General features: G+C 43.4%; 2 protein-coding genes across 2 annotated transcripts in view; one reads left to right on the forward strand and one right to left on the reverse strand.

The window, feature by feature from the left end:
- ZC3H6 (zinc finger CCCH-type containing 6) overlaps positions 1–15,326 on the forward strand; it is a 49,287-nt gene extending 33,961 nt beyond the window's left edge. The window contains exons 8-12 of the mRNA XM_084900215.1: positions 179–288; positions 668–921; positions 1,452–1,924; positions 2,752–2,985; positions 8,632–15,326. Of these exons, the coding sequence (XP_084756341.1) occupies positions 179–288; positions 668–921; positions 1,452–1,924; positions 2,752–2,985; positions 8,632–10,094 (2,534 nt within the window). The 3' untranslated portion in view covers positions 10,095–15,326. The remainder of the gene's footprint in view (positions 1–178; positions 289–667; positions 922–1,451; positions 1,925–2,751; positions 2,986–8,631) is intronic.
- A 3,301-nt stretch (positions 15,327–18,627) lies between these two features.
- LOC311631156 (uncharacterized protein) overlaps positions 18,628–26,437 on the reverse strand; it is a gene marked incomplete at its 5' end in the record, with an annotated part of 30,130 nt that continues 22,320 nt past the window's right edge. The window contains 3 exons of the mRNA XM_084900972.1: positions 18,628–18,837; positions 21,886–22,003; positions 24,376–24,548. Coding sequence (XP_084757098.1) covers positions 18,643–18,837; positions 21,886–22,003; positions 24,376–24,548 — 486 coding nt within the window. The 3' untranslated portion in view covers positions 18,628–18,642. The remainder of the gene's footprint in view (positions 18,838–21,885; positions 22,004–24,375; positions 24,549–26,437) is intronic.

The following is a 26,437-nucleotide window of genomic DNA, read 5'->3' on the forward strand; positions in this document are numbered from 1 at the left end:
TTTTGAATATTTTGCTATATAACTAAAATATTTCACCTTAAAATAAATTATCTGATGTGATTATAGGAAATTCAGTACAGTATATAATTATAGTCTTATTGATTCAGCAGTTTTGTTTTTTGGCTGAAAATATTAGAATTTTATTTCATTTGGTCTGTTCCTTAATATTTTTATTTACATGAATTTCCATGCAAGTTCTATCATAGTGGAGCAAAATGTTACCAAGGAGACAAGTGTAAATTTTCACATGATGATTTAACTAAAGAAACAAAGAAACTTTTGGACAAAGTAAGTAATGTTTTTGTTCCTTGATTGTTAAGTCTCTTTAGATTCATTTGACTTGAATCATGTTTTATAAAACTGCTAATAAGTCATGGATTTGTTATTTCATTGATACATTGTTTTAGAAAAGCAGAAATATTGGGCTAGGAATTAAGAATCTTTTATTCTGATCCTTGTTCTGCAGTTAAAAAGCTAGTTTACTTGGAGAAATATCCTTTACCTCTTGACATTCTTTCTCTTTATCAAAATGAGTTAGCTGTGTGTGACCCATGCAACTTAACGTTATATCTTCCTATTAATAGAACTAATTTGCTGAACTCTTCACAGTTTTAAATGTGAGGACTATAGTTTGTTTTTTGTGGTAATCTTTGCCAATTACTTTCAGGTTTTGAACACTGAGGAGGACCCCACAAATGAGGACGAAAGAGAGTTAGAAGAACTTAGGAAGTGCGGCATAACCCCCCTTCCCAAGCCACCGCCAGGAGTGGGGCTCCTGCCAACCCCACCGGAGCACGTCCCCTTCTCTGACCCTGAGGAGGATTTCCAGGCAGATCGCTCTGATGATTTCAAGAAAATCCCATCTCTCTTTGAAATAGTTGTAAAACCTACTGTGGACTTAGCTCATAAGATTGGGAAGAAGTAAGTTAAAATTTTCAAAAACTGTGGCATTTTCTCACTAGAAATTCTTACTAAGAAACTAACTTGGGTCCATGTTAATCATGTAAGCTGAGGTAGCGGTAGCAGCTGTCTGGCACACACCTGATTGCTCCTTCCCACGTCCTCCTTGTCCCCGTCCTCTGCTGCCTCCTCTTGGCTTTCTCTTTAGAAACCTGAGCCAGCTTTAAAACCTCCTCACAGTCAAAACATTTATCTCTGGGTGATGGGATTAGGGGTGTTTCTTATTTATCTTTGTACTTTCTGCGTTTTTCAAAAGCAGTAATGAATACGATTTAGAACAAACGTTAATCAGCAATTTAGAAAACTTTGGGCTAAAACAAAGGCAGGATGCACATGTTGGTACTTCCCGTTATAGGTACTATGGAATAAATGGCTTCTTAGATACAGACTATTCTCTTCTGATATAGAAAACCATGTAACCATTTAAAAATGTGACATTCTTGTTTGCCTCTTTTCTTTGAACTAAGAAATATTATTCTTTCTATCTGCAGACCACCAGCATTTTATGACAGTGACTCACCACCAGGATCACAGTTTCAGGAAAGCAGCCCACATCATCAGCATATCTACAGCTCTGGGTCAAGTCCAGGTCCCGAACCTAGTATGTCTCAGGGACACAGTATTCCTGTGATGCACTCAGGCTCCCCTAGACATCATCCCTGTGCAGGACCGCCTGGCCTACAAGTGCCACAGAGCCCACCTTTGCCACCTGGTCCGCATGGAGCTGGATTAATTCAACCAGATGCACCTTTGTCAGTACCAAGTATGAGTGGTGCTTACCATTGCCCAGGTTTTCCAGTACCCAGAGAGAAGCATGATTCTCCAGGCTCATCACACCTGCAAGGTTCTGGTGAAATGCAGCTCAGTACCAGTTATGAGTCCCTACAAAACCCCGCCGAGTTTTATGAGAATTACTATTCTCAGCATGGTGCACCTAATTTTCAGCCACCCAGTAACTCTAGTGGTAAGTTGACCTTTCAGAATAACAAGCTAAATATTTGGAGTCCTATCTTTCAGTAAAAGAATGATAAGAAAGTATGTTTTAAATAAAGCTAAGTGAAGACAAATAAACCTAAGTAAAATGTGATAAAATTGAGACCTTAAAATATGTTTGTTTGTTTTTTGTTAATTTCCACCCAAGGATATTTTTTCCTCTGATTTTTAGAGAGTGAAAAAGAGGGAAGGAGGGAGAAAGAGAACAACATCAATGTGAGAGAAACACATTGATTGGTTGTCTTCTAACCAGGGCCAGGATTAAACCTGCAACCCATGCACATGCCCTCAACCGGTAATCAAACCTGAGACCCTTCAGATCATGGACCCATGCTCTAACCACTGACCAGTACCAGGGAAGGCTTTAAATTTAAACATTGTAACAATAGAACTTAAATAACTTTTTTTCTATAAGATTTATTTTTTTAATTAATATTGATATTTTTTATTGATTTTTTACAGAGAGGAAGGGAGAGGGATAGAGAGCCAGAAACATTGATGAGAGAGAAACATTGATTAGCTGCCTCCTGCACACCCCCCACTGGGGATGTGCCCGCAACCAAGGCACATGCCCTTGACCAAAATAGAACCTGGGACCCTTTAGTCTGCTGGCCGATGCTCTTGAGCCAAACCAGTTTCGGCTTTAAAAACTTTTTAAAATATTTGCAATCACATAATAATTTTCTAATCAAATGTGATTATTAATTAGTAGGGCTTTAATTTCTTTGAACTCACAGTGGTACTCTATTGTGGAATACTGTGCTTGAATCAACGTCTGTTTCTTTATTATGTGCGCAGATGGGATGTGGCATGATGAGTTTGCTCAGCATCAGCCTCCCATTGTTCAAGACTCACCTAACCGTGGGAGTGGGTGTGATGGCAGCGGCAGCATGACAGGCCATGACCCCTTGCCTGCACCAGGTCTCCTCCCTGCGGTGCAGAGAGCTCTTTTTGTCAGACTTACTCAGAAATACCAAGAAGATGAAGAACCAAGCAGCAACCAACCTCAGAGAGCACCCAGCAAAGAAGAAGGTATGTCATGTTATTTTTTCATAATTCTGCAAAGAATAGTGTCATGCAAGTGTCTGAGTCCATGTTTTTAATTCTTTTGGAATATACCGAGGAGTGAACTTGCCAGGTCATTTGTTAACTCTATGTTTAACTATTTGAGGAACCACCAAATTTTTCCACAGTGGCTACATCATTTTACATTCCCACCAGCAATGTAGGAGGGTTACAATGTCACTCTATTCTCCCCTACACTTATTTTCTATTTTTGGAATTATTTTAGCCATCCGTGTAGGTATGAAGTGATACTTCATTATGATTTTGATTTGCATTTCCCCAGTAGATGTGTCACATGTTATGATACAGCATCTCACCTGTTTGGGTCACTCAGTTCATAAAATGGTTTTGAATAGATTAAAGTTTGAAAAATTAGTTTCTCTGAACTACCCATCATGTTTCCAGCTTACTTCATAGCTCCTCTCTTTTGGGGATTGTTTGTGGTTTCCATGCCATGGTATATTAGCAATTAGTTGCAGGGTGGTTAACTTGAACCAGTGATTAGATCTGAAATTGGAGTGAGCAGACTTGCTATTAGGTCTTTTTATTTTGGAAGACAATACATATTGTAGAAAAGGAATAAGACACCTTCCAGTTCAGGAATTTTGACTTGTAGACCAAGCTCAGAACAATTTAGTTATTAGAGGAATGTTTATGGGCATAGACTATACACTTCAGATTCTGCTTTATTATTAAGGAATATTATCCTATATAATAAAAGCATAATATGCCAAGTGTCCAGTTCTCCTATTCAACCAATCAAAGCATGATATGCTAATGATATGCTAAGGGCACTCAACTGCTTGCTATGATGAACACTGACCACCAGGAGGCAGATGCTCCAACTGGAAGGTTAGGTTGCTACTGGGGTCCGACTGATCAGGACTGAGCAAAAGGGACCAGACACACCCTGGAGCCCTCCGGCAATCCCTCTGCTGACGAATCTCCCACATTCCTTCCCAACCCCGATCATGCACCAGAGGGGTCCCTCAGGCTGGCCCTGACCCTCTCACAATCTGGGACCCCCAAGGGATGTCAGAGAGCTGACAGCCCGATCCCACAGGCCAGGTTGAAGGAGCTTTCAGGTGCATGATAAAAGATAATATGGAGACACTAAGTTTACCTTGGTGTTTTCAGTGTTAATAAGTGTACAGCATCTAGTTAATTTAATCAAGGAGAGAAAAGTTTAAAGCATCCAGTTCTTATGAATTACAAAATTGGTGGCCATCCTCAAACATAAAATTTATTAGTAACTATCTTAAACTATAACAGTAGGTAGCTACAAGCTATTACATAAATAGTCATTATATTTTCAAATAAGGTAACATTAATTCTTTATTTAACATCACAGGGAAATGAGGGATACCTAGTAACTTAATTTCCTGTACAATTTGCATTTATTCCTTTAAGTGCTAAAATTTAATTTTAAAAAACAGCCATTTAACAGTCAATTTTTTATAGTCTTACCGAGTTTTATATTTCCATAAGCAAGAGAATCACTTTTCTAGATTATATAAAATCTTATAATATTATATAACTGGTGATTTTTATAAAATTTTAATGCTTATATAAATCATATCTGTCTCTTGATAAAAAGCTGTTACTCATCATTTCCTAATATTTGCTTCCTGTTGGCCTCTGCTGTTCTACTTTCCTTCTTTTCTATATTCATTCTCATTCCAAAAGGGATTTGACTGCTTATTAAATATGTTCATATGAAAGTGAGAACAAAATAGCATCTTCCCTCTTTGGGTCAGGTAACGACTTCTGTGAGGAACATTACTCTACAGAAATATTTAAAGTGAATTGCAAGCCCAGCTCTAGGCTTCCTGGATGTTCAAGAGAAGAAGGAAAGAGACTTAGAATCTAGACTTAGTTTTCTTAGACCCTGAGATACCAATAAAACCTTTTGCTATTGTGACATAGTGTATTCTATTGTATATTAAGACACATCCCCACCCTAAACACAATTGCTTGCTTTGTGAGCACTGATCTATTCAAACTAAGAGGGTAACACTAGAGTTCCATGAGGTAGAAACATATTAGTTTCTATTATATTCATCAGTTCATTTAGTAATGCAAGGAGATAAAATAAGAATATCTGCAATGGCCTATTGATCCGGGATATTCTAGTGTGTGTGTATGTGTGTGTGTGTCCAACTTAGTGTCAACCTATGTGTGTCTGAATGGAGAGGAAGGAGACTCACCATACCATACCTTCTATTTATTGTGCACAACACACGAGGGATAAACAGACTTTAGGAGTAAGGCCCAAAGTGTTCTCATAAAGGCCAAGTATATAAACTTTAGGGTGTTAGTTTTGTTTGATATTTTTTTAATATATTTTATTGATTTTTTACAGAGAAGAAGGGAGAGGGAGAGAGAGTTAGAAACGTCGAAGAGAGAAAGACATCGACCAGCTGCCTCCTGCACACCCCCTACTGGGGATGTGCCCACAACCAATGTGCATGCCCTTGACCAAAATAGAACCTGGGACCCTTTAGTCTGCAGACCAACGCTCTACCACTGAGCCAAACCAGTTTCGGCTGATATTTTTAATTTAGTGCTTGAATAGCTAATATAGTCACATAGGTCAAATATCTAAAAATGTAGTAAAATACCAATGAAAAGTCTGCACCTCACCCCTCATTTGCTCAGTACCCATGGCTTCCTTAACTGTCATTATTAGTGTTTTGTTTTCTTTCCAAACATATTTTTATCAAAATAAATTCAGAGCTTAAGGATTGCTTTAATTAAGGAGATCCAAATCCTTTTGGTCTTTTTAAAAAAATAAATCTTTATTGTTCCTCTTTTTTCCTCTTTTTTCCCCCATAGCTCCCCTCCACCTAATTCCCCACCCCATGCCCTTACCCCTTCCACTGTCTTCAATCATAGGTGTTCCTCTTTTTTTCCCCCATAGCTCCCCTCCACCTAATTCCCCACCCGATGCCCTTACCCCTTCCACTGTCTTCAACCATAGGTGTAAGATTTTTGACCAATCTCTTCCTGCATCCCTCAGACCCACTTCCCCCTGAGAATTGTCAGTCCACTCCCTTTCTATGTCCCTGATTCTATTATATTCACCAGTCCATTCTGTTCTTCAGATTTTTTATTCACTTGATTTTTAGATTCACTTGTTGGTAGGTATGTATTTGATGTCTTTTTGTTGTTCATAGTTTTTACCTTTACCTTTTTCTTCTTCTTCCTCTTCTTAAAGAATACCCTTCAGCTTTTCATGTAATTCTGGTTTGGTGGTGATGAACTCATTTAGCTTTTTCTTGTCTGTGAAGCTCTTTATCTGACCTTCAATTCTGAATGATAGCTTTGCTGGGTAGAGTAATCTTGGTTATAGGTTCTTGTTGTTCATCACTTTGAATATTTCTTACCACTCCCTTCTGGCCTGCATAGTTTCTGTTGAGAAATCAGCTGACAGTTGTATGGGTACTCCCTTATAGGTAACTGTTTTTCTCTTGCTGCTTTCAAGAATCTCTGTCTTTTGCCTTTGGCATTTTAATTATGATGTGTCTTGGTGTGGTCCTCTTTGGATTCCTCTTATTTGGGGTTCTGTGCACTTCCTGGACTTATAAGTCTGTTTCTTTCACCAGTTAGGGAAAGTTTTCTGTCATTATTTCTTTCACTATCCTGCTCTCTCTCTTCTTCTGGCACCCCAAAAATCCGCATGTTGGTACACTTAAAGCCATCCCAGCGGCTCCTTACACTATCCTCACATTTTTAGATTCTTCTTTCTTTCTGCCTTTCTGGTTGGATGTTTTTCGTTTCCTCGTATTTCATATCTTTGGTTTGACTCTTGGGGTACGTTGATCTACAGTTGAGTTTCTGTCTATTCTTTATTTCAGACAATGTATGCTTAATTTCTGACTGGTCCTTTTCTTTTTTACTTTTTTCTTTTTCTTTTTTTTTCTTTCTTTTTTTTTCTTTTTTCTTTTTTTTTTTTTGTGGCATTTTCATTGAGGTCCTTGAAGGACTCACTAAGCTCCTTGGAGGTCTCATCAAGTTTCTTGGCATTTTTTAAGAAGATTCTTGAGTAACCTTATAAATGTGGTTTTGAACTCTATTTTTAGTAGTTTGCTTTCCTCCATTTCTTTCATTTGTGACATGTTTCTTTGTCTCCGCATTTTGCTGCTTCTCTGTGTTGATGGAGTGATTTTCTGTGGTAGATGACCTATAGGTCCCTATCACCTGAGGTAGACACTCTTGGTGCACCCATTTGTGGGCTGAGTGCAAAGTCTTGGTGTAGTTAAGCCTTGATTGCTGTTGGTACACTGGGAGGAATTGACCCCCACGCCAATTGGCTGTGAGCATCCACTGTGTCTATAATTAAAGAACTGCTGTCCTGGAGACACACTTATGGGGAAGGACTTGCTTCAGTGGGGCTTTGGTGCTCACTGAGTCTACCTACCTCTTGAATGTGTCACTTACAGATGTGAGGAGTTGAAATCTGGTGTCGTCTCAAACTGATTATTAGGTACACTGGCTCCTGGATCTCCAATGGGGTGCAGGTCAGCTCCTGTCGGAGGCCACCCAGCAAGAACTATAGCGAGAACTACAGTTTTCTCCTCTTTGCTTGGGGTTTGGAGGTTTTGAAGCTGTCTGACTAGAGCTGCAGTTTGTTAGGTTAAGCTGCGACAGGGCAGGCTATTTATATGCAAAAGCTGCTGCATGGAGCTTGGATGGGTTTGTAGATTGTGTGGGGTGGGGTCTCAGGGAGTCACTAGGCTAGGGCGTGGCAAACAGTGATGGCTGCCAGTCAGCTATCTCTGTGTCTCTGAGTTTCCAAGTCCCCACATCCCACACCCCAGCGCAGTAAATAATGATTACTGCGTGCACCTCTGCAAGAAAGCCACCCTCACTTTCTGACCTGATGGCAGACAGTCCAGCTACTCTCGTAGGAGTTTGGGTCCCCAGCGTCTCCCCAGAAACGAGTTCAGAGTAATCAGGAGCTTGTCTCCCTTCAGGTTGAATAAAGCAGCGCACCCAGTCTCCTGCTGCCCGCCCGATTCGCAAGCCTCTGTACCTCAGCTTTTCAGCTCTTGTGCACGTATCTATGCTCTTTTCTCTTTCCTTCTAGTTGTAGAACTTCCACTCAGCAAGCATTCCCGTGGTTCTGGGTGATAAATGTTTTGTTTTAGTTGTACTTTTGAAATTGTTGTGTGAGTCTGCAGTTTAGGTGTTTACCTACTCTGCCATCTTGGTTTCCCCCTCCTTTTAGTCTCCTATCCCCAGAGTATTTGCCTACTCCTGGAACTCTGTTACATACACCACACATGCTCTGAGTTCCCCTGCCCAACTGGTGGGAAAGGCCCTGGCTATCTCTTGCACGTGTTCCAGTATCCCAGCTCTGTCTTTCCAGAGTGTGATAACCAAATTGATTGTCGCAGCCTGCCTTGTTCCAGTGTTGAAACTCTATGATGGCATTGTATTTCTGGTACATGGGGCTATACCCAACCAACCGAACCACATTGGCCAGGGACTGTGATGCATTGTCTTGAAGTTAAGCTACACTTATTTCAGAATTAGCATGTGCTTTTTTATCTTAATTCAGGCCAAATATTCATGCTTCATTATTTATAATAAGTCTTTGTCTGCATTTAGATGATCCTGTTAACTGGTATTCCAGTAGTGAAGAGGAAGAAGGGAGCAGTGTCAAGGCAATACTGAAAACATTACAGAAACAAACAGAAACTTTAAGGAGTCAGCAGCAGACTTCCTTGGAACTCAGCACTCCTACTGATCCAAGACTTGCTAAAGAGAAGAGTAAAGGGAACCAGGTTGCTGACCCTCGACTTAGAACCATCCCAAGACAAGACATTAGAAAATCTTCTGAGTCTCCCGCACCAGGTCTCAGACTCGTGTGGGATCCGAGGAAACCAAGAGGAAATGGAACTGGGCAGGTGAGCTCCTCTGCTGGCGCAGCCAAGTGCGACTTACATCACGCACATTCCAGCGCTAATGTCACACACAAGAGAGGAGATGAGGAGGAAGAGGACACAGAACGAGAACTGAGAGAAAAGGCTTCGTTGATACCCCTGGACTCCCCCCCGGGGGCAGTGCTCCAGGACCCACGGTCGCAGCTGAGGCAGTTCAGTCACATTAAAATGGATATCAGACTCACCAAGCCCAACTTCGCAAAACACATCGTGTGGGCTCCGGAGGACTTACTTCCAGTCCCTTTACCAAAACCTGACCCCGTCTCTTCAATCAGTTTGCCTCTGCCCCCTCTTATAGCTGACCAGAGGTTATGGAATTTGAAAAGCGATCTCCATCAAAGCACAGTGCCCGTGGATTCAAAATTAGCAGTCAAAGCCAAAATTAACCTAACAAACAGAGAAGGTTACCTGGAACAATTTGGGGACTTGCACAGTTCAGCAAGTAAATTGGGAGACCCCAGGCTACAAAAAAAATGTGATCCTAGACTTCACAGACTTCACAGTACAGTGTCTCAGCAAGCAGTTACGAAGGAGTCACATACACCAAAGGGTGCCCCTCACTTAGCCAGGTCAGGCCCTGGTGCATCACAGCCCTCAGCAGCAGTAACCAGCAACTCTGGGCCTGGGGTTTTGCCTCCCTACACTCCTAAACTCTCGTCTTCAGCTGGTGTTCCACTGGGGACTCCAAGTTCAGTTCTCAGTGGTATTAGTTTGTATGACCCTCGGGAGCCTGGCTTATCATCTGCACCAGAGCCAGCAACAGAAAATGCAGAGAGCCAGAAAAAAAGTGACGGTTTAAAAGGCAGTGACAAAAATGAGCGCACTCCTGGAGAAGCAGTCCTGCCGCAGAAAACCACTGCCGATGTGGAAGCCACTGTCCATGGGCCAGCGGACTCACAGGCCCATGTCCCCAGCAGCTCCTGTGCAGGCCAGGTCCCTGCAGTGCACAGCCTTCCCGTGCAGGCATTAACCGGCTTAATGAGACCCCAGTACAGCGATCCCAGGCAGTCCAGGCAGCTGGGACAGCTGAGCCCCACCCCAGAGGATGACCCTAGTGGGGAAACAGATGACAAATCTCTGAAAGAGGTTTTTAAAACTTTTGATCCAACTGCTTCACCATTTTGCTAGCTACTGTGTAATTAAGCAATTCTTTTCCGTCTCGTGACCATCGCAGTCCTCGCTGTTTTGTAACTGGTTTACCTCTATAGTTTATTTATTTTTAAATTATGAACACTTTTCAGCTGCTAGTATCAGAACCACATGAAGTTATATCCTCTAAAGGCTGTGGTATTTTATATAATATTTTTATAAATTTAAGAGGCTGTAGCAAGTGACATAGAAACCTATATATCATGTTAGCTTCAGTAAAAATACTTTTTTTTTGTAAATAAACCATCATGAATTGAACACTCTGCCTGAATATATGCCAGTTGTCTTTCATAATCAATGTTTAGATAAATGATTACCACTTTTATATGGCTGTTCATTTCAAGCAATATGATGTATATTACTTTTGGGAAACAGTATTTTGACTAGGAACCTCTTGTCAACACATAACTGCTAACAAAAATATAAAATGAAGTAAAGAAAACATTTTAAATCATAGCAGAACAGTTCATATTTAAGGGCATCACTTTTATTAATGTTGGCAATATTATTTGTGTAAATGAAGCATTTGAATGTCATATCTTTTAAAAAGTATTTTATTGTATCATAGAAGTTAGAGATATATAAGTAGATACATTGTTTTTGCTAACGTGAAAATTACCAAGTTCTCTGACATACCTTTTTAAAATTAATTTCGTATTGATTTTCATATTAAATAGTTATGAATTACTGCTGTCACCTTGTGATGTTTATCTGTGCTTATGTGTTTTGTCTTTAGCAGCATAATTTATATTACTTTTTCAAATGATGTAGCTACACTAATTGTATTCATCATGACCTTGGCAATTTTTACAGACTTTTAAAAGATTCAGTGAAAGTCTATCGTGATTATTGCATTGATAATGTTTAAGTGTCCAGGTTCCATATTTTTTTTAAATAACAAGAAAACAGAGATATTGTAGTCAACTGTGTGGCCACCAATAAAAAAAAACTTTCAGATCTCACGTGACTGACTTCTATAACAGAGTTTGGAAATTTCCTAAATTGGTTAGAAATTGTATTTTTATGAAAAATAACATTCATCCTTGTGTATTTATTGCAGTCTAAAATAATAGCAGCCTTGTTTTACGCATTTATTATTCATAATGGAAACAGTTCACACTGATACTGATGTCTTGAACTGAAAGGTTATGACAGTGTTTGCTGGTAACAATTTCAGCAACTTGAAAAGGAACGTTTCCTCATAAGAGATAACGAAAGTGATGGGTATCAGTCTTTGGGTGAACAGCTACCCTTGAGAAGTGATTAAAAAGTATTCAGCAAAATGTTTCTGTAGGAACCTATGGTTTAATGTGAAACCTGACTTTATGTTCACTTCCTAGCCCTGCGCTCCCACAGGGTTAAGTGACCAGGACTCTGCCAAACTAAGAAGCTTGCTTTGTTCAAGGAAACATGAATTTCTGCTATTTATACTTGGGCTACATTGTTGTCTAAAATGGCTCTGGATAATATTTTTGGGTTAAAAATGCAGTTTAAAGCCACCATAAAAAGTGTTTCCTGATTTTCTGTTCAAACAAACTTTATTATTAATTGAAAAGTCACTGAAATAGATAAAACTGACCAAAAACAAGATTTTATATATATATAATCATATATATTAGTAGTTATATATTATACATATAATTATATTATATATGATTATATATCTTTGCTATTATATATAGATTATATCTTTGTTAAAAACTAAAATGTAATCCAAATCCTTAACCGAAGATATTTTTACTACTAAGATAGATGTTAAAAAGTTAATTAAAAAGTAAATCATTAATGCAAATAATAATGTTCATTTACTCACTATCCTTGAATCCGTATTACATTAGCTAATGTCCTAGAAGCTATTTTACAAGAAAATTTGGACTTTCAAATTTAACTATATTTTATATGAAAATGTGTTGTTTGTGTTTAAAATAATGATTTCTATCTGTGATGCTTTTAAAATTGTAATAACATTAGCTTAGGAGATATTCTGTTACATCCTATCAACTGTGGTTATTTTTTAAAAGTTGGGTTTTTTTATTGATTTTTTTTAGAGAGAGAGGAAAGGGGAGGGAGAAAAAGAAACATTGATGTGAGAGAGAAACATTGATAGCTGCCTTTTGCATACCTCCTATTGGTGATTGTGCCCACAACCCAGGCATGTGCCCTGACCGGGAATCAACCAGCCACCCTTCGTTCAAGGGATGCCCATCCTGAGCCACACCGGCCAGGGCCAAACTGGGTTATTTTAATATTCTTTCTTTGTTCCTATTTTCTCACCAAGTTAATAGTAGCCATTTTCCCCAAAGAATAATCTTCTCTTTAAAGTGAATTGTGATTTTAAAATCCATGGAATTTGATTTATACTATAGTATACTGAGAAGTATGTTATGTCCTTATTCTTAGAAGCCAAATATTTATAGATAACATAAGTAACTTGCATCTTAAAAGAGTCTGGATTGGATTCATTGCTTGAGATGTGACTTAACCATTCATACTGGTTTGTCTCAGAAGTTTTATGCCTGTTCACTTTGAATAGAGTAGGATATTCAGGATGTTGATTTTTGATACCCAGATGATTAAGCAAATGTTTTTCCAAACTCCTGTTTTGCTCCAAACTCCTGTCTCTGGAGCTTTCCCAGTTAGGACCTCATTCTGAACCTTGAAAATGAACCAAGTGTTAGATTGATTTCAAACGCTTGTTTCTGTTGGACCACTCTGTGGCCCAGCCCTGGAGCCAAGCCCCGCGTTAGGCTGCAACCAAAGCAGCCAGCCTTTGAAATGATCCTGGGTTAGGTTCCCATTGTCTTTAGACTTGCGTAGGACTTCAAAGGGTAGTTTTTATTCCTAGTCCACTTATTTTAAAACTGGAAGAATGGTTGTTTAGTAAGTAAATCCCGTATGAGCATTCATGTGAGTCACTTTGCTGACTTAATTAGGAGGAGGAAAGGATAACTAATGAGGGCTGGAGGTTTAAAGCCCATGAATTCATATTCTTGTTCTGATACGATAAGTATTTCATCTCATGTCTAGTTCCTTCTCTGTGAAATGGAGATAATTTTTACTGCTCACAGGTTAGACTTAATTTTAAATATAAAATTGCTTCATAACTTTCGCAAACATAATAATTACACTCCTCTCAGAGTAACAAAGCCCAAAGTAACCTGCCTCTTTTGGAAAGAAGATAGGTCTAAGAACGTTAGCTTAACATCAACATATTATTTAGAATATCTAATTTTTAAATGAAAACCACATTTTAAGCTACCACTTAAGCTTTTGAAAACAGGACCCATATGTGTCTCCTTACTTTTCTGTTTTCCCATAGCAACAAGCCTAGCTCTAGGCACACAGTTGGTGCTTTGTTAACTGCTTCTTGAATGCTTCTCACAATCCGTCTAGGCTTAGATTTTCAGGTGCTATCAACTATTAGGGCAGATGTAGCAAAGCTATTCTTTGATTGCATTAGAAATACAGTTCATAACTATACCTCTTCCAGGAGACACTGGGCGCTTACCTTCTCCCCTCTCCCCCATCAGCTGAACAATGTGAAGGTTTATGTTTCTACAATAATTCATAACTCTTAAGAATCCTCCAGACTTTACTTAAATGTTTCTACAATAATTCATAACTCTTAAGAATCCTCCAGACTTTACTTAATGTAACTTTACTTAATGGTGGAGGTTTGAATAGATCAATAATTTATTCCTATGGATCTACAAAGGATTCTTTCTGTAACCAGAAGGAATTGCATAACTAGAGTCTTATGTTTTTACTAGAGGCCCCATGCATGAAACTCATGCAAGAGTAGCCCGCCCTTCCCTCAGCTGCGGGCACCAGCTTCCCTCTGGCACCCAGGAACCTGAGCTTCCCTCTGGCCACCAGCATGCAGCCAGGACCCGGGCTTCCTCCAGAAGGTTGTCTGGAAGGACATCTGGTCTAATTAGCATATTATGCTGTTACTATATTATTTTTTTATAACTCTAGTTTCTCCCTTTTGGTTATCTTCAAAATACCAACCAAAATTATGAAGGTATGCCTAAGCTAATGAATTCCCAATAGCACTGAAACGTTTTTCTCCTAACACCATGAACAGTAATTCACCTTTTCAGTCATGAATTGCACTCGAATGTGGGCCTTGCATCTGGTCCTTAAACACCCTCATTATCTTTTGGAATGGAACAGTCATGCTACAGTTGGCAAAACGGTTGTGTGCACAATGAAACTCATAGTTTTGTTCAGCCTTGAATCTTGTTTTTTTAAACTTAGAATTTATTTTTTATTAATATGCAGATAATTATAGCATTTTGGGAGAAAATCAGCGCTGTGAATTATCTGGCCCATGCTTATTGCCTCACTACTCTGTGTGTCACGTACTGTGGAGTTGTCTCCGACGACCCCATGAATGAGTGTCCCGGTCCCAGCAGCCCCTTCCGGCAGCTGTAGACTCACGCCTGTGGCTTCTATTATGGAGTCTGTCCTCACAGTTGGCCTTCCCCTTCTGCTGCTGCCTTTTGTTTTCCCAGCATTATTGTCTTTTCCAAAGAGCCTGCCTTGTCTTGATGTGCCTGAGGTCGGACAGCTCAGTTTTGTCATACTTTCCTCCAGTGATGTTTTAGGCTTAATTTGCTCCAGGACCCACTTGTCTGTCTGTCTGGTGGCCTGGGGTATTGGTAAAGCAATCAGTCCTCCCAACTGTTTCAAGTGAATGATTTGTTTTCTGTCAGCCTTCTCCCTGTCCAGCTTTTGCATGCAAGGGTGTGGGTAGCCTCGGCCTTGATCTCTAACGATACATCTTTGCTCTTGGTGATCTTTTCTAATTTTCTCATTGCTGCCCTTCCTAGTCTCCGCCTTCTCTTGATTTCTTGACTGCAGTCTCCATTTGAATCGATGCCTGATTGCATCAGCTAATATTGTTTTATCAGGTGTCTGATATATAGTTTACTTAAAGGAATTAAATAGAGGACCAACTTGTTTTAAAAAAAATTGTTCCATTCAGATCTCCATTATGAGCAATAGCTTGGGATTAGTTGTCAGCGACAGACTATATATTTTACATGCTTTTTAAAATAGAGAAGGTGAAAAATAATGATTATTGCAGGTAAGAGGTTTTAGTCCACTTTTGTCTTATATGAGTTTGCCCTCCAAGAAGTAGGATGATATTTCCTTATAAAAGTAACAATCAAGACAGTTGTTTATATAGTTAACTTGCCAAAGTTTTTTTTTTTTTTAAAAAAAAAAACCTTTACTCTTTGCCCTAAAACCATGATCCCACACCCATGACTAGAAAGAGCGTATCTCTAGGGTGCCAGGGCTCAGGTCACTGCTTTAGTACAGGGTTTCTGTGCCTGCGCAGCAAGGGTGCTGGTGGCAATGTGTCGTGTGTGTGTGTGTGTGTGTGTGTGTGTTTGTGTGTGTGTGTGTGTGTGGAGGGTGGAGCTGTGTCCAGACTTAGGATGGCCTATTTTCTATCAGACCCACAAGCACCATCTACGGGCTGAAATCCAGGTAAAACCTATTCAGTATGAAATGGGACTTCTTTTTTAATTTCCTAGCATTATTTCAGTTCCCCAAGTTCTGTCTTTCCCCAAGTTACAAATGTTGGGGAAATGCTCTCCTGATGGTTTCACTCTGTAAGTTTTAGTAAATACCAGTTTATTAGCCTAACTACATTTTTAATCTCCTTTCTGTTCAAAAGATACCAGCAATGAGAGTATTTTGCTGAATTGATAAATTATTCTGCTTAAGGACAAGCAAATCGCTTGGTGAAATCAGGAATATCTATTATTTTTCCTCACTAATAACTCTTGCAAGGTTACATTCTGTTGTTGCAAGTTTCTGTAATTTTCTCCTGTGACACCTTTCTGTTGTCTGACTTTAAATAAAATGTTTCTAATAGTATTTGTCTGGCAGTGCATTGCTTTGCTTTAATACATTCATCATTTAAAGACTAAGTGTAGTGGAGCCGTGTACTCATATAAGAGCTTGTAAATGGAGCCCACTCCTGCCTTCCTGCAGGGAGAGGGGGTGGGCGTGGCCGCCAGTGTATCCATCAGGAAGCTGCGTGCACTACACCGACTTCCATCCTGCAGGCCCTGTGTCCCCATGCTGCGTTTGCTCTGGGAAGTATGTCACATGAGCAGAAATTAGTTTTCTATTAAAGGATCTGAATGAGAGGTTGCTAGCAAATAGGCTGCTTTGGAGCAGAGCGGAACTCCAGGGTCAACGTCAGATCCCCTGGCAGGAAAGGCTCTCTGAGAGCCTGGTCACTCCTCTCCCCGCCCACCCCACCCCCACTATGATTGGAGCAACAATGAGGTGACTCATGCTTCCCTCAGAGGTTGGAAACCTCATGAGAAAATGTCTTGTGGCTTCTCCTGTCTGCTCAGTCAGGACGAGGGGGCCCTGGATTTACGTGTCGAGCAGCCCTGACTGTGGCCACTTCTCCGCTGCGCGAGGTCGCAGTGGACCAGTCAGGACTCGGCGTCGCTTCCTCGGGGACAAAACAGGGACTCGTCACTGGTGTCAGACCGGCATGTGAGTGCTCATCGGTGCCCGTGGCCGCGGAGCTGCTGAGATGGGGAAGACAGACTGCTTCCCAATGACACTGCCAAGCGAGTCTCCCTCCCTGCTTTGTGATGAATGCCAAAGGATCAAGCACAGGACACATTTTAGAAGCTACAAGGAAAGGACTGTCCAGTGTTACTTAAGCATTCCACTCTAACGGTGTGCTTCTCCAACACCCTCACATGAGGTGGCTCTGCTCTGGCCCATCCTCCACAGTGGCTCGCCGCTGCCCAGCGTTTATGACAATCACAGGAAGTCCACTGGCCTTTAGCCTGCAGCACAGCAGAGTTTCTCGAGGGCCCCAGAGTGTCCTTCGTTAACCTTGGAACCACTTCTCCAAAAAGTGAGGGAAGGAAGCCTCTCAGCTTCCCTGAGGTCGCCTCCTTCCTCGAAGTAGCATCATGAAATCAGTAAAGGGGTGCTATTTTGAGGGTTATTAATGGACTTTCTCTTTTGTCTTTCCGAGTTTGCAAACTATCGCCTCGTTGGCTTATGACATCCATCAGGCTGGGACAGTACAGAGGAGAGAAAGAGACTATTGCAGTTGGTTACAGAGACACAAAGAGAATGACAGTAATATTCAGCTTTGATGCTCAAAAATGAGACTTGGCAGCAGGACCCTAGCCTCGTGGGAAGGGATGTCCACGTCTCTTTATTCTTCCTCCGACATACCAGTGAGCAGTGCCCTAAAGGGGGCCACGCAGAGCAGGGCTGGAGTGAGGCTGGCGTGGAGGAAGGAGGCCCTTTTCTCTCCTCCCTGGGAATCCTGAGCAGCAGGAGGAGAGCAGGCGGACCAGACGGGTGTGGACTGTGTCCGTGGGCGCAGTGGATGAAGAGCCTGTGATGCCGTGGCTGGGGTTCTGGGAGGAGACCAGTGCAGAGGCCCGTCGCTGCTGTGTGAGTGTGTTTTCTGTGTCCTAATCAGGACTCTCAGTTTCTATGGTATGGATGCCCTCTGACAAAATGAGGTGCCCGCCCATCAGAAGCCAGCGAAGGGGCCCCCATGGTTTTGAGCCATAAGAATCGAGGAGGGGCCGAAACTAGTTTGGCTCAGTGAATAGGGCATGGGCCTGCAGACTGGAGGGTCCCAGGTTCGATTCCAGTCAAGGGCATGTACCTTGGTTGTGGGCACATCCTTGGTAGGGGGTGTGCAGGAGACAGCTGATCTATGTTTCTCTCATCGATGTTTGTAGCTCTTTATCCCTCTCCCTTCCTCTCTGTAAAAAATCAATAATATATATATTTATATATACTTTTTTTTTTTTTTTTAAAGAATCGAGAAGGGGCAAAGTCCTGAGGGAGGTTGGTTGATACTTCCTGGGGCACTCCTCAACCAGAAGGCCATGGTGCACCCCAGTACATATCCAGTGGGAGAGGCCAGAGTGTGGGTGTCCCTGATTGGAATGATGGATACCAACCAGTGGTCCCCCCGGGACCAGCACAGTGTCACAGGGTTCCCTGCCCTGCCCCAGTGCATAAAGGTAAGAGCCCACTCCTTTCCACGTCTGCGGTGTGTGACCTAAACTCTGTAGCCCACGGACACTTGCCGAAGAGCAGCCTCCATCCCCTCAAGCATCGGGGTTTTCAGAGCCCAGAGCTCACTGCAGCCCATGGGGCAGTTTGCTCCGAGGCCTCGGCTCCTATTTCGTTTGATCCCTGGCTCAGAGAGCCTGTCAGCACGGGCGTGCAGCTCTCAGCCAGAGCCAGGTGCATTGAGAAGATACCTCGTGACATGTTCCAGGAGGCAGACACTGAAAATGTGGTGACGCATCACTCAAACGTCTCCAATACATAGAGAGGAAGCAGGACACGAGCGAGGCTGAGCAAATGTGGCTGCAAGATAGGTTAGCGAGAAAATTAATTACAGCCAGCACCCACCCAACCCCTGCCACCGCTGTCCCCACAGGCTGGTTCCCATGGCGACCAGAGCCTCAGGGCCAGTGTCGGAGAGCATCCGGGAGAACGATTCTCAGCTTTCGTAATGCTCTGGCAGCAGGGCTGCGAGCCTGGGGGGAGCTTTCGTGCTGGTTTTCCGCAGGCCCAGCTCATCGCAGTCCTGGCTGGAGGTTTCCTGAAGCCGGTGCTGCAGCAGTTTCCTTCTCCACTGCATGCAGAAGGCGGCAACTTCCTGCTCCTCCGCCTCGGAGGACAGCTGCCTCAAACCCTGGCGGAAAGAGAGACAGGTGAGCCCCGGGGACACTGCACCCTCTCCCGGGTCCGCTGCCCGGCGCTCTGGGAGATTCCTCTGAGGGGCGGGGCTGGTTTCCTGACATCTCGCTTTGCGTTAACAGAGACCAGGGAACGGTGTTCGGAGAGGCCCTCTGGGTGGGCACCACTCATTCTGGAAGGAGAAGCACAACAGTGCAAAGAGCCGCATATTCATCAATGTAAGATGTTCTGAGAGTGTGATTTTTAAAACTCTCTCTTTACCCCAAATTCTGCCTCCTTTGGATTGTGCCATATTCACTTTGCTTTATGCAAACGCCCCAAGGATCTGGCCAGCGAGCGGCCTGAGCAGAGCCAGAACACAGGTGTATGCTCGGCTCTAATGTCAGGTTCACTTGCACTCAGATGGCCTGGAGATTAGGCCGTGGACTGGCTGGCCTAGGCTGGTGCTGCAGGACCAGCGGGAGGCTGTGGGTGTGGCTGTAGGACCAGGGGGAGGCTGTGGGTGTGGCTGTAGGACCAGCGGGAGGCTGTGGGTGTGGATGTAGGACCAACACGAGGCTGTGGGCGTGGTTGTGATGGATGGAGGGACACTATTCCTTAATGGCCAGGCCTGAGCTTTTCTCTCAATCTCCTTTATATTCAAAATACTCTGAAACTTGTAGCTAAAATATGCACATTTTCCAAATGCTTTTCACTGAATGCTTCTTGAAATGAAAACTCTCCCTCTGCGTACTTAGCACCTCCAGGCACTAGCCTACTAGTCCCAGTCTCTGACTTCATCTAATAAAAGAGCCAGTCAAATACATAAATACAAGGGGGGAAACAGACAAACCTGTAACTACAAATTGGGCTAAGTGCTATAAGGAGTTATACAAGGGACTAAAAGAGAAAACTGGGTGTGATAGTTTGAGTATGGGAGGTGTTCCATCTCCTGAGGAGGCGGAGTGTAAGCTTGGGCCTAAGGATGAGGAGCCAGGTGTGGGGAGACGTGGCAGAGGTTAAGGGGTAGAGGCCCATCTCCCAGGCAGAATGATACCCATGAAGCATGTGTCAAGGCCCTGGACAGGTGTTCTGTGAGGCATTCAGGTGTTTCCATTTCCAGCCTCCACTTGGACACAGAAAGCTGGAGAGGGGATTGCTCCCCCCCCCCCAGACAAGAAAGTCAGATGATTCACAAAACCATAACCTTTCTTCAGTATCATTTTTTTAAATTCACACCCAAAGGTATTTTCCATTGATTTTTAGAGAAAGTGGAAGAAAGAGGGAAACACAGAGAGAAATATCGATGTGAGAGAAACATCCATTGGTTGCCTCCTGTACTCGCCCTGGAGCCTGCAAACGAGGTACGTTGACCGGAATCGAACCCAGGACCCTTCTGTCCGCAGGCTGAGGCTCTATCCACTAAGCCAAATTGGCCAGGGCCATAACTTTCCTTGAACCCATTAGGGAGCTGAGGTTGAAGGACATCAACTAGCCTGAAATCTAAGAAAAGACAGTCACTTTCACACAATGCGGGTACTTCACTGGCTCCTTTAGGACAGAGCATAGGGGAAAGACGGGCTACCAGAGACTGATAAGAAGACTTTAGCTGAAATTCTTAACATGTTGCTAATCGCCAAGTGCACACAAGTGTGAGTATACAGGACCCAACAGAGCCAGGAGCCAAGAACAGTCCACGCCTGCTCTCAGGCTCTCTCTGGGCCCTCCTCGAGGATCCTGAGAAGGATCTGGGACAGAGCAGGAGGTTGGGAATGTCCCTAGTGTGGGAGCAGCCAACACAGCAACCAAAGGCAGGAACCCCTGCCCACATTGTCTGCTATGAAACTAAGACCTAAAGCCACCCTGCCATCCATAGGACATAGGGTGAGGCCATGCAAGAGGAGAAAGAGACAGAATACAGGCCTCTACATGGGGGGGAAGAGCAGAAAATGGTCCTGAATTCATAACATTCAAAATCTCCTATTACTGGGGAGGAGTAGAATCAGTGAGAAAGCCCCAACCTCTAGACCTGGGACACCAGCCTGCCTTCAACTGAGGCTGAACCACATCCCCTCCAGGCAGTGAGTCACGAGTGACAAGGAAGCTGTGGGGAGGCAAGCACCTGGAGGAGAGCAGCTCACAGGTGCACAGCAGGCCTCATGCTGCCAGCGGAGCAGGGAGAGTGACGGACACCCAAACCCAAACCCCAAACACATCAGGGGTGGCTATCGCTATAACAGCCACACACAGCTCAAAACCTGACTCACCCCCACACGAAGGGCTAAGGGAAGTGGGTGCCATTTTCAAGCCTACATACTATTCAGTTCATCTCTGCCAGTCTACACATAAAGTCAAGTTTCCAGGGGGAAATTATGAGACATGCAAAAAAGAAAAGAAAACAATTGACTTTCAAGAGATAAGGAATTGAACAACCCATACTCAGGTATGAGCCACTTGTTGAAACTATCAGATAGGAAGTTAAAAATTACTATGGTTAATGTATTAATTACTTTGGTGGAAAAAGTAGATGAAATGCATGAACAGATGGAGAATTTTTAGCAGGAAACAAAAAATTATTAGAAATAACTGAATGAAAATGCTAAAAATAAGAAAAAGAAAACAACATGGTAAATGATGAAGGATACTTTGACAGACTCATCAGCAGACTAAACAGTGCTGAAGAAAGAATCAGTGAAACTGAAGGCAGGTTCATAGAAATTAGCCAAACTGAAACACACAGGAAACCAAGTGGCAGGTTTGGGATAGAATCAAGTTGATTTTTTTTTTTTTTTTAAGATAAAGAAGCATTGATCTATTGTTCCACTTGTTTATCCATTTATTGGTTGATGCTTGCATGTGCTCTGACTAGGGATCAAACCTGTAACCTTGGCGTATTGGGATGACACTCTAACCAAAGGAGCTACCTGGCCAGGTTGAATTTAACAACTAAGAAGAAAGTTGAGTTTCCTCATGCATGTATACAGTATATCATGTTCCTGTCGGGCTGTGACAGCCCTGCACATGTGTGCTCCACGCCAGCACCTGCTCTGGGATCAGCACTTACCCTGAGACTCGCAGCCTCTGCAGCCCTCACAGTCTTGGAGACGGCCCGGAGGAGCTGCTGCGCGTTTCCCAGCAGGAGCTCCTCAGAGGACTTGCTTCTGGCCAACGAAGCCTTGACACTGGGGGTTACAGGAGGAAAGCAGCTGACATCCCACTGGGTGAGAGGCGAACCTCAGACAGCCCAATGCCAGAGCGTTCGCAATGTGAGCCTTTGTGTTCGCAATGTGAGACTCAGAGAAAGAATGTGCTAATGAAGTAATTTGACGTTTTAAAGTAAAAATGTACATTTGGATACTAAGAAAGTATGACTCATATGGTATCTATAAATTAACAAGAAGTGTTTTTAATGAAAGTAACTGAAGAGATATACTTAAGTAATGAACTTGGGTAAAATCTCAGACTTTCAGAGCCTTTAGGATTTAGAGCTTGACAAATACACTGTAAGAAGCAGGCCTTGTCTCTGTGATCTGAGCACTGACAGTTTAGGGCCTGGCTCACCTTGGAAAGGCGGCCCCTCCCAAGGAGAGCCAATTCCTGGAGGTAGTGAATGGTCACCTGAAAATGCACCTTCCATATGCAAACTAACCAACCCAAACCCAGCTCACCTCCTCCCACTGCAGAGCCCCTGGAAACTAGTCAAACCAGCAGATCCTAAACCCCTGGAACCTGCTCGCCCCTCTTGCCTACTCCTCCCAAGAAAACCATAGCAAGGCTCTGGCCTGTTTCCCCCTCACTCCTGCTTTTGATGGACCCTGCATGGACCTACATGGGCCTGCGTGGCCCCGCGTGGCCCACGTGGCTCTGCTCCTAGGCCCTCTGAGGGTCTTCTTCCTTTCTGACAGTCATTTCCATGTGTGCGCGTCCTACCATGCCTGATTTAAACAAACCTTGAGCACCTGGATTTGAAGTGCTAATTCATTGCAGTTCCTGTAGTTTAAGTAGAGAAATTTGAGTAGCTAATCTTGAGATGATATGTGCCTGAGATATTTCCTAAACTAGTGATTTTCCACCTTTTTCATGCCATAGCTCACAGAAACTAATTACTAAAATTCTGCTACACACACACAAAACAAACAAACAAACAAAAAACCAACAACAACTGTTTTTGCTGATATGACCAAAAGAAAAGAGGTATAATTTTGATTTATTCACATTGGATGGCTAATGTTGTGTTAGCTATTGTCATTATTTTATTTGACAATCTAAGGGAAAAGAGGTCAGTGCCCTGACTCTTGCAACACTACTAGTTGAAAATCACTGTCCTAGATAAAAGTAACCAGGTTACATTTTTAGTTTAAAATGTAAACTAGCAGCTTTCCATAATATCAGAATATTACAAACTAGAGGCCTGGTGCACGAATTCATGCACTACACAGATGGGATCCCTCAGCCTGGCCAGCAATCAGGCCAATCAGGGACGAGGGAGAGGCTTAGGGAGGTTGGCTGTGGGAGTGCACTGACTACCAGGGGGAAGCTTTTGCATTGAGCATCTGCCCCCAGTGGTCAGTGTGCATCATAGTGACCAGTTGTTCGGTCATTCAGTCACTTAAGCTTTTATATATAGATATATATCCGTTACTGATGAATGTGTAGTGTAGCTTTAAGGCACTTGAGTTGAAATGAAACTGGTCCATACTTATGACATTGTATATTGTCAACACGAAAGCTGTTGTAAGCAACAGTTAGCAAAACTGCTCACCTCCCATTCAACCAGCATGGCTCAGTGGTTGAGTTCAACCTATGAACCAGGAGGTCACTGTTTGATTCCCAGCGTGGGGCTTGCAGGAGGCAACCAATCAATGATTCTCTTTCATCACTTACATTTCTATTTCTCCCTCTCCTTTCCCCTCTGAAATCAATAAATATATATTTAAAAAGCAAAAACAAAAACAAACAAAACCTCACCTCCAGAGTTCAGGCACATTAAATTAATTCACCTTAGCATAAGTTATGTGCTAGCATAGTCTTTCTTGGACAGATAACACTGAAAATACTTCCACTTTACAATTATTTTTACTGATAACTGGCTTTTTTGGTTATATTATTAGTATAAAAACAAATAGATCGCTAATGGTAAAATTTTAAACATAATTATAAAGCACAGTCTTGAGTTTGTAGATGGAGCCTGTCATGCAAACACCAGCATGCGTGTGGATGTCGCAAAGGGAGATGGGGGGTGTCAATGCCGGTGGATTTGATTCCTGAAAATCCTTACGGTTACTCTATGTTCGTACCTACTCAGGGACAAGTTTTCCATGTTAAGTCTTATTTTTCTTTCCTACATATATTATCCGATATATTTGTGATAAAATAAGAAACAACAGTGGCTTAAATGCATTTCTGGTCCTCTGTATTAATTTGAAATTGCCAGAATCAATGCAGGCTCTTGGAGGATGAAGCGTTAAAAGGCCTTTCCTCCCCACCCAGCCCTCTGGAGCCTGAGACCACAGAGCACAGCTGCCCCCACAGCCGGTCCCACCACACCGTCTACCTGGAGATGATGCGGAGCTGGTTGCTCAGGGTCTGGATCTGCTCCACGGCACACAGGAGCTCCTGAGAACACCTGTGATCGATGCAGTTCTTCGCAATGATGCGGGTGAGCCTGGCGAAGTCCTGTCCAGACGTCGCAACTTTCCTGGCAGAGGCGATGAGCTGCTCTTTGGTCTAAATCCAAAGAAATGACAAAGAAGGGGGCAAGCAATACTGTCGCAGTTTCCCCTAAGAAATCGGTGGCAAAGGGTGCCTGGCACCACTTTCTGCAGAATGAACACCGTTCAACGTGGTCTCCAGCAGGAAGGAGAGGGGCTCAACTGAGGAGGTCAAGCTGAACATCCCATAACCTTCGAGTTATGGGAGGCCGTAAACCAGGACTCGAAGGTGCCCAAGAAAACCCAGACCACAAGAGAGCAGTCTGGTGTAGATCTCCGCCAAGAAAGGAGATGCTGCCCTTCCAGGTGGCTCAGCTGGTTGGAGCGTCGTCCTGTAGACCAAAAGGTTGCGGGTTCGATTCCTGGTCAGGGCACATCCCTAGGTTGTGGGTTTGATCATCAGTCAAAGCGAGTGAGGGAGGCAACTAGTGTTTCTCTCTCTTTCTCTCTCCCTTGCTCCCTCCCTCTCCTCCATTCTGCTCTCTCTAAAAAGCAATGAACATATCCTCAGGTGAGGACTAAATAAAAACAAACAGGACACCCCTTCGATCTTCCTGCCGTCCTCCAGCTGCACCAGCCACAGTGCTGGCGAGGTCTAATGCCCTTCCCCAGGGTCACAGAGTTTCCCAGCTCCCGGCCAGGACCCCGGGTCCCCCGCCTGTGTGGCCTGTGGCCCTCTAACTGCCATTTCAAGCTCTTTCCAATTTACTCCCGAGCACCAGGCACTTTGGTGCTTGAAATCGGTTTGGTAGGAAGATGGGAATTTGAGGGTTTGGAGGAGAATTCTTCATGTTCCTCCACCTCACCAGGCACGAGCCTCACTACTGAAATTATCCTCTAGGCCCAGCCCATGTGGACCTGTTGGTGAGCATCATCTCTTGCACCAGGAGGTCGCTGGTTCGATTCCCGGTCAGGGCAGCCTCGAGGCCCGCTGAGGGGCCATGCAGGAGGCAGGCAATGGATGTTTCTCTCTTATCAATGTTTCTATTTCTCTCTCCCTCTCCCTTCCCCCTCTCTCTCTCTAAAACCAATAAAAACATATGTTTAAACAATGTATCCTTTGGTTCTTCTTTAGGTGCCATTTCCCTGGGAACCCCAGGATTTGCATATTCCTGGCCCCTTCGACCACACACCATGGCCGACACCCAAGCCCTGTATGAATTAGGATATCAGAGAGGTTTGGAAAGGAATAGCAGTGAGCAAAAAGAGGTCACCACTGCCAGGTCTGACCTAAGGACCTTGGGGTCACAGTCCAATGAGAAACTGGCTGGTTGAAGTGGGCAGGGTTGGGAGGAGGGATGGGACAATGGCAGGTCCTACTGGCAGGTGTTAGGGGCTGCTAGGTTGGCTTGTAGTCACCTGGTCAGGGGGCACCCTGACATCCAGCCTTCTCATCTGGACTCCCTTTCCACCCAGGATGAGAAATGGGGCCCCACGCAGCCTGGCCATGGCTTCAGGAGCCATTGGTACCTGGCAGACCAACATGGAAGGAGTTTTCCAAATGGCTTTGGAGCCGTTTTGGCTCTTCACTCTGGTCCCCACTCTTTCATTTTCTCAGTGTTGGTAAACAATGCTTAACTGAATGCGGACGAGGGCCAGGAGAGTTAGGACAGGGCCAGGGTGGAAGCGGCCCCTCCCGGAGGCAGCAGCCCTCCCCTCCAGGCCATGCTGGCCCTGAACAGGGCCTGCGGAGGCTGTCACCCTGTTACCTCTCTTTGGGGCAATTTTAAAAGATGTAAGTGGCCCCTTAGTCATCCTTCTGGAATACAAATGAATCCTTGATTTCATTAGGCCGCAGCTTCTGACAATTTATCTTTCTGGTGACTAAGACAAAACTGTGGTCATTGAGCCCAAAAGAGGAGAGGAAAGGAGCGGTAAAGTGACATTTATGATGCAGTAGACAGA

This window comes from Pipistrellus hanaki, assembly GCF_964339955.1.
Source record: "Pipistrellus hanaki genome assembly, chromosome: 12".
In the NCBI taxonomy this organism is placed as follows: Eukaryota; Metazoa; Chordata; class Mammalia; order Chiroptera; family Vespertilionidae; genus Pipistrellus; species Pipistrellus hanaki.